The 8,945-nt window shown below is 39.9% G+C and overlaps 1 protein-coding gene across 1 annotated transcript; it reads left to right on the top strand.

Moving 5' to 3' along the window:
- The first annotated feature begins 2,401 nt into the window (after positions 1-2,401).
- On the top strand, positions 2,402-7,854 carry LOC117482636 (trans-1,2-dihydrobenzene-1,2-diol dehydrogenase-like). The gene is made up of 7 exons (XM_034130798.1): positions 2,402-2,636; positions 3,312-3,423; positions 3,602-3,765; positions 4,274-4,526; positions 5,127-5,251; positions 5,474-5,624; positions 7,660-7,854. The coding sequence occupies exons 1-7, from the start codon at positions 2,547-2,549 to the stop codon at positions 7,767-7,769; spliced, it is 1,005 nt and encodes a 334-aa protein (XP_033986689.1). The 5' UTR covers positions 2,402-2,546; the 3' UTR covers positions 7,770-7,854.
- Positions 7,855-8,945: the final 1,091 nt, after the last annotated feature.

Raw genomic sequence — 8,945 nt, 5'->3', positions numbered from 1 at the left:
GTTTTATTTTATTTCAACAGTGAGCTACAAAGACAATCAGATTATGAATGAACAGTATGAAATTCATCAACATTGAAATATATTTTATTATCAAAATAATATTGAACTGTTATCAAAACTTAGTGCAACTGTAGAAGCTTGCTCTGTTCTCTCACTGAAATCATAACTTTTACCACGTTTTTTACAGACAATATTGAGAGATAAATAGTAGCAGTTCTCACTAATAGCTTTGCCTTCAATACCTTAAATTAGAAAGCTGACTTGCTTGTTAACATCTAAATGTAACCCTTTGCATGGAAAAAACCCTCAACTTCACTGATGTGTAGGTGATCTAGTATTTAGTATTGTTTAATGGAATGTATATCAGTGTATTAAAGTCAATACTTCATTTATTTAAACCAATATCTTTCTTGATTCTTTGTACAGTATGAAAAAAGAGTATTTGTACCTGTGCTGAAGTTCACTGCTGTGAGGAGTCCAGTTCTGTCTCTCACTCTCTGGTCCATCCTGTCTGCATCACCTGGAAACTTTAAACAAACAGATATATATGTAAAGAACCATGTGTACAAACAATATAACTTATTCTCTTCTGTTGAACATGTTGGATTGTGTATTGTCCGAGTCAGGGTTCTTTTTATTTTACTGTAACTTTGGAAGTTGTGTTACCAATGCTGTTGTGTTACTGTTTATTTGATACCAATTTGGTAATGCAATTAATAAAAACAACAACGTTTGGGTTCGTTCTTCAGATGACTGTGACGTTAACGTGTAAACTCAATAATGAACTCCAGCTCAACCAACCATATTGTAATATCTAAGTAATCATCTTGAAAATATGACATTAATAATTGTAATATACACACATCTTATTGTGAGGTTGATTTCACATACACTACTTCGACGTTAGCTTGTCTACATACTTGAGCATAGCTACCACTCGCTTACACGCAAACCCAAGCCTTAACATTCATTACGTATCATAAACACATAAATAAAGTACTCGAATTTCACTTACCGCAAAACGGCATTCATGCACCGTCTGTTTTAACCGCAGAGCGAGTCACAATAGTCCGATATATAAGCATGAAGAACAAACAAACACGGCCGGGATCAAGTTGTGTTCCCTGGATGAACTGACCAGGCACAGTCCCTGTAGCTTCACGGACGGAGCAGCTAGCAGAGAGACAAAAAGCTAACAGCAGCAGTCACCTGACAGAGCTGTCACTCAATGTGACCACGCCCTAATTTATGCAAAAACTTTAAGACCTAATATAAATAAAAGGGTCGCGTTAGAAAACAATTCACTCACAGATTCATAATCACGAAGGTGGAATCTAACTATATACATAATAAAATGTATTGGAGCCAGGGCTAGAAACGTTTTTTTTCTGCTGTGAAAATGGGCATTTTAACATTGGGGTCTATGGAAATTGCTCCTTTCTGCAGTCATCGCCTATCGGCCAATATATGAACTGCAGTTTGTGGCACTTCCGTATTGGCGTCCCGGCTCTTCCCCAGAGTTTGCCGCTTGGTTTTACCCCGTGCTGGAGATGAAACTCTCCATTGGCTCGGCAAAAGTGTGTTGTTGTTTTGTGTCAGTTTTACGTCGCCACTTCCATTCACATTTTTCATCATTGTTCCACAATGTTTATCATCATGACATTAATATCTATATATTTTATACTATACTTGCACTGCTTACCGTTGTCATACTTTATATATCTTAGCATATTCATACAACACACTGTTCATACTAGGCTAGGCTACTGTGTATATAGTGTATTCATACCCCTCACTGTTTTTTCATCATTCAATTCATTCTATATTTTATTCTGTAGATTGTGTACATTACTTTTCACTTTACTGCTTTATGCACTCCTGGTTAGAAGCTAAACTGCATTTCGTTGTCTCAGTACCTGTAATCTGTGCAATAACAATAAAGTTGAATCTAATCTTGAGCAGGAACAAATGTATTTACTTAGTACATATCTGACATTAACGATTAAACACATTTGTCCATTCTTTATCAATCAATCAATCAATGTTTATTTATATAGCCCAATATCACAAATGTTACATTTGTCTCAGTGGACTTCACAGTTTGTACAGAATATCAGTATGACAATACGACACCCTCTGTCCTTACGTTTCACATCATACAAGGAAACACTTCCAGAGAAAAACCCACAGTTTAAAGGGGAAATGGGAGAAACCTCAGGGAGAGCAACAGAGGAGGGATCCCTCTCCCAGGACGGACAGACGTGCAATAGATGCCGTGTGCATTTATAAATGCAAACCGAGTCAAGCCGACTCCGGAGGTGGCAGTATGCACCTTAAAGTTGTTTGAAATCCGCCAAAAAACCGAGAGAAGAAGAAGAAGAAGAAGAAGAAGAAGCCGACTCCGAGCTGTCCGACTTCAGGCGAGCTTTTTGAGACCTCCCCCGGCTGCGATCGGCTATTCTCGTCTACTTTCGAGGCGAGCCGCAGCTCGTCTCAAACAAGCCTATTGTCCGGGGCTGCAGCCAGGAACATGCTACTCGTCCAACATGGCAACCAGGTGGGGAATCTGCAGCGCGGGGAGGATCAGTCATGACTTCACTGTGGCTCTGAAGACCCTTCCTCATGAAGACCACCAGGTACCAGCAGAAGCAGAAGCGCACACACATTTACATCTTTAGTTTCTCGACTACACACACAGAACCCAGCGAGGCTTTTCGCTCCGTGCTGAGTGTGTGTATCCGCGGACAGTTCACACGCATTTCTTACAGTCTATGGTTAAAGTAAAGTCCTAATCCAGTGTTGATGATGTGCAACATGCAGCTTTAAAGAGTTTATAGACATTTCAAACGACAGTCTGCAGCATTTTTTAACACTTTGGCACGCTTTGTTTTTTTACCGTAAAGTACACACTAAATGGTCACCTACATTTTATTTGTACTCTATAACCAAGTAATTACGGTACCCAACAATGAAAACATTAATGCAAAATATTAAATAGCTGCGTAGCCTACCACTTAAAAACAACATTTTGCTATAAAGACTATATTCATTGAATCTTTAAACTGACTATAGATGGGTTACTATTGTAAAGTATAGCTGCCTCCAAACACTGAGAAATGCACAGTTTTAGCAAGAGAAACATTAAGTTATTAAGTTTACACAGAAAATTGAATATGGAAATAATAAATTCACATTTCCAGTAGTCAGTGTTATCATGTTTCTGCAAGCACATTTTTTTTCTGGGGGCTTTTCATTAAGGTGGAACAAGATTACCTTGTTGTGGTGAATAATATTATAAACTGGATTTACAGGTTGTGGCTGTGGCAGCTCGTAAATTAGAGGATGCACAGGAGTTTGCCACAAAGCACAGCATCTCCCGAGTTTACGGCAGCTATGAGGAGCTGGCCAGAGATCCAGACATAGGTTGGTTTCTTTCAGACCTGGGTCACATCAGATTGTTTGATGGCGCTTTTACTACTCTTGTATTCAGTTTGAACCACAACTGTCTTGATTTCCTGTTTTTTTTCTTTCTGTAATATATATTTTGACATTGAAAAACATCACAGCATGATCTCTGGTTTGTCTCTTTTTGTGAATGCAGATGTTGTGTACATTGGAGTTATCCACCCCTACCATCTGAGCACTTGCCTGCTCTTCACAAATGCCAAGAAGAACGTGCTGTGTGAGAAGCCGCTGGCCATGAACACCAAGGAGGTGAAGGAGATCCTGTCCTCTGCCAAGAGGAATGATGTCTTTCTCATGGAGGTAAGGATGGAGTCAGTCCACACAAATACATGTATACAATTTGCAATAGCTTTAGTCTGTCTCCTACGGTGGCCGCCAGGTGCAAACGCGTTCCACGTAACGAGCCCCCTAGAGGCCTGGAGCACTTCCGGTATGTTTTGCATTTGTTTTTGGGTTTGTAGCTATGTGTTTTTGACTTTGCATATAGTTTTTGTATTTGCAGCATTTTTCTGTTGCGTTTGTTTTTGGGGTTTGTGTGTTGTATTTAGTTTGCATCATTTCTGTACATTTAGCATTTTGTTGTTGTATTTGTTTTCAGGGTTTGTTTGTTTTTCATTTCATTATTTGCAGGTGTTTCCCGCTTATGTGTGCGTTTTTGGCCGGTGTTCCGCGTTTGCACCTGACGGCCACCGTAGTCTCCTCCACTTTTCACATGCAAAATCAAACTTAACATTAAAACTTTCTAATGTAAGTCAACTACTAAATAAGATTACACAAAGCTAGCACTAAAGCCTCCTGCCCTCCCCAGGCTGTGTGGACCAGATTCTTCCCAGCCTCAGTGGAGATCAGGCGGCTGGTGGAACAGGGGGAGGTGGGAGAGGTGAAGATGGTGAGGTCGGAGTTTGGCGTGCCGATTTCGCACGTGCCGAGGTCGGGTCAGAAGGAGCTGGGCGGAGGAGCAATTCTAGACATCGGCATCTACTGCCTGCAGTTCATATGCATGGTGTTCAACGGAGAGAAGCCGGAGAGCATCCAGGCCATGGGGGTCTGTCTGGAGACAGGTGATTAAAAGAGAAAAGGGTGTCACAGATGTCCTTTCTGAAGCTGTGTAACTTCAATAACAAGTCGGGAACATAGCTCATATGAGTCTGAAGTAATTAAGAAGTCATCGCGGCTTTCTCTTACCTTTAAAAACATCACACACAGGTTAACAGTGCTACCATTGTTATCCATAACCTAAGCCATTTGCAGCTCCTGATAAGAAAACAAAATGAAAAGGTTGCAGCTTGCAAACTGTTTGTATAAAGTATCATTCATATTTTATGTGGATTGATAATCTTTAACCAAGGGAGTGTTCCTGTACGATAAGATATCACCTCAACTGGTACAATAAAAGTTAGGCTTTTATAGTCCAGGTATCTATTCTTGCCCTACATTCTTATACACTGTTTTATTCTTCAATATAAAGCACAGTGTAATAAACAAACTCAACACTTTATTTGCAGAGTACACATGGCAGACACTGCACTTGTTTAAACAACGACACTGCTAAATTCTTGTATTTTTTATGTGATTAGCAGCAAATCAGTTTTGCATGTCTCAGTCATTTCTTATGCAAGTAAAATGTTCCTGTGCATGACCTCATCTGTATGTTATTGCAGGAGTGGATGAGACTGTGGTTGTCACTCTGAAGTTCTCCAGGAACAGGATGGCCGTGTTCTCCTGCTCTTCAGGTGTCCAGCTGCCCAATGACACCATTATTGCGGGCACAAAGGGAAACATCAGGGTAGGTCATCAGCAGGGTCACATAGTCAAATTAAATAAAAATAGTCTGAATGTTAGATCCTATTTGCAATTTGTATATACTATTTTCAAGTTTCAAATGTGAACAAGGGCAAGTGTGAAGCAGGAGGGGAGTTAAATGTAGTTTCTCTTCACATATTATACTGTATATGTCATAATTGTCTGATGTTATTGTTGTGAAAATACCCTGTTGCATGCTCTTTAGATCCCTGACCACATGTGGTGCCCCACGTCATTAGAGGTGAATGGGAAGGAGACTCAGTACCCTGTGCCAGAGCCTTATCTGCCCCTCAACTTCCTCAACAGTACAGGGATGCGTTACGAGGCAGAGGAGGTCCGGCAGTGTTTGCTCAAAGGTACTGTGAGTTTAGGCATATTTTAGATTGTATTTACATTACAACAATAATTCATTTACGTATTAACCAGAAAAAGAAAAAAGCACAATTAGAAGGTGTATATTCATCTGTGATTTCTGAAAGTTCAGGTAAGGAATATCTGTCAAAACAGAAGATTAGATGAAAAATAAGCAGTCAAAATTATATATTTTTCTTTTGTTCTTTAGCTATAATATATAACTACTGAAAAAAGGTGACTCAATTCTTTTTTTGTCAACTCTTGCAACCTTTAACCACTTAAATTGAATGAACCATACCTTCCAGGAGACGTCGCTATGCAGTGTCTTCATGATTAATCCCTAATGTTTTTCTTATGCAGTCCTCTCTTGTACAATAGGAAAAGGATTTTATGTATTGCAGTATATAAAATGCCAGTAATCAAAGCTATTCAGCTCAGGTCAATGTTCTCACATTTGTGATAATCAAATGGGACTAAAACTAATATATTTCAAAAGATAATCAAGATATTTTAAGATATATTTTCAGAGGTCTCCAACCATGCATTCATGTATATAAAGCTAGATATTTTTGAGACATTATACCGGGTGCTAACAAAAACTAAACCTTTGCAAAGGTATGACTTATCCATTACTTGCAAATGCACTCATAATTCAATTAAAATAAAAAAATTAAAAGTGACTCATACATCTGTTTGTTATTGCGGGAGAGAATGAGACCTGAGGCCTGTACTACGAAGCTGGATTTTCGCTTAGCCGGCTAACTTCAGGGAAATCTCGGGCTTTCCGGTCCTACGACGCTGGTTCTCTTTTTAGCAGGCTAGATTTCCATGGTAACTTATGCTGAGCGGCAAACCTGCTCCGGAGCAGGTTAGGTGGCAGGCTAAGAGATCAACTCAGTGAAAGCACCGCCTGCTGACCAATCAGAGCTCCGTGTGCGGAGTTTAAAGCGATCAATTCATATTACAGGATAGAGGAAATACAGAAAAACTGCCGTTGCAGGAAAGACGGCCGGCCAAAATCAACTGACTGTGTGAACGTGAAAATTAATAGAATATTCCCTCCCATCTTCAGAGCAATCTGACTATTATAATATTAGCGTTAAGAAAGCTTACTTAAATATCTGCCACAACATAAGTAACCGGATCAGAGTAACATTAAGTACAGTCCGCGGCACTGTGAGTGCAGACGTCGATGTGCCCCATTATCATTCATATCATATCACATCATAATGTATCATATATTTCCTTATTTGAGTCAGCTTCTTGAGCCGTATCTGGCCGTGCAACACTCACAGTGTCACATACTGTATGCAGAAGTATTATTTTAAGCAACACATTAAGTTGATGAAACACTCGAGTCAAATTCTCCTAATTAAAGTCAGATCCACTCGTGTCTTGGACGGGGCAGTGATTTCATAAACCTGTTAATGTACGCATTCAAACACTTTTTCTTTTACCAGCTGTATTCACCTTGCAGGTGCAGCTATGTGGCTTTTATCCTGGATAAAGTGTTTAAGTCATGGATGTTTAAAGTTTAACTTCTTCATATTTGACTAATATTAAAGTTCACTTTTCATTCAGGAAGTATGACGCTGCGCTGTCAGTACGCTTGTCCGTGTTTGAGATTGGTCGAATGCTCCAAATACCACCCCTTTCATGTGAACGCGCACCTAACTAGATAGGACACGGCTGGCTTGAGCGATCCACTTGATAACCAGCGTCGTAGTACAGTTTAGCCAGAGCGCGTATGTTTTGGATTGGGCCAACCGGCTAACTCAAACATATCCAGGTTAGGTTGAACCAGCTTCGTAGTACAGGCCTCTGTTGTCACTGAAGTAAATTATATTCCCAACTCTTATAACCTCAGTTCAGGCATGTTTCTAGACTTGTTGTTCATACTTTCAACACAAGGTGGCATCAGAAACACTGGAATCTTAAAGAGCTTTTACTATGTTCCCAAACTGTATGCATGTATACATGTATACAGTGTATGATTCAGTCTAAACATGTTCTTACAGTGTGACATTTCCCATGTAGGGCTGAAGGAGAGTTCAGTCGTCTCCCATGCTGACTCTCTGCTGCTGGCTGAGTTGGAGGATGAGATTCGCAGGCAGGTGGGGGTCGTGTACAGCCAGGACAGCAAGTAAATGCTCAAAACGTGAATCTGGATATATTGACCTTGTTGAATAGAACACGTTTGTATTGGAGAATAAATGGTTCTTTATGTTTTGACTGGATTGTGCATTCATAAAATCATCAGTGAGGAGCTTAACTTTTGAGATAACTTTATGGGTTTGGAATATCCACATTTCTTTACCGTAACCTAACCCTATAAAAAAAAGTAAACTAAATATGATGATCAGCTCAGCTAGCATGGCAGTATGTTGCTATTACATGTTGAGTATAGATTATTCAGACAAGAGTCAAAGCTTGAAATAATGAATAAAACCTTGTTGAATATGAGTATAGTATTGTCTAAGAAATTAACCTTAATACTTTGTACATGTATTTTAACTCCATGCAGATGCATTGGAGAAAGCAATTATTTTTAATTAAAAATCCTGCACCCTACATATACATTAGCAGGCGATTTAACTTTTTGAGACCACTTTAGTGGGTGTTTTATGGCGCATTTCCACTACAGGGCCTCGCTCGGTATGGCTAGGCCTCGTTAGGCCTTGTTAGGACTGGCTCACTTTATGCTGCGTTTCCATTACAGTTTAGAGCTGGGGCAGTAACTATAGTAACGCAGTGTAGGCGGAGCCGTGACGTCATCTTCAATGAGAACCACCACAGAAAAACAACATCAGCCGTTAGCTGTTGGCACTCAAGCTCACAGCTCCTCATATCTGTTCAGAAACTAGACAAAAGTTAAAGGGAACCTATCATGCAAAATGCACTTTGATGTCTTTTATACATACATGACCCCGGTGCGTCGGGGAACTCACGCAGCGTCAGAAAATAAAACCCTCTCTTTTCCTCCGTACCCAAATCTTTTTAAAACGGGTGTACAACGAGCGGATACAGATTTCATCCGAACTGACGTCAAATCGGCAGCGGACCCACAGGAAGTTGTTATCAGAAACAATGCCTGACAAGCCTCGCTAACACTCAGAGCTAACCTGTACTGTAAAGCACGTGTTTAAAAAGCAGGAAATAAAAAAACTCACCTTGTCAAGCTCAAATGCTTTTTCTCTTGCAGGTTTATCACAAGTTGTGATAAACCTGCAAGAGAAAAAGCATTTGAGCTCCATACTATTTCAGAAATAATCCTTGACGTGGTTTAAACAGGATGGCGTTTTATCACAGCAGAATTTAACTTT

Source organism: Trematomus bernacchii, unplaced genomic scaffold (genome assembly GCF_902827165.1).
Source record: "Trematomus bernacchii unplaced genomic scaffold, fTreBer1.1, whole genome shotgun sequence".
Taxonomy (NCBI): Eukaryota; Metazoa; Chordata; class Actinopteri; order Perciformes; family Nototheniidae; genus Trematomus; species Trematomus bernacchii.
The sequence above is the reverse complement of the archived record's forward strand: the minus strand, read 5'-3'. Positions and strand labels throughout refer to the sequence as shown.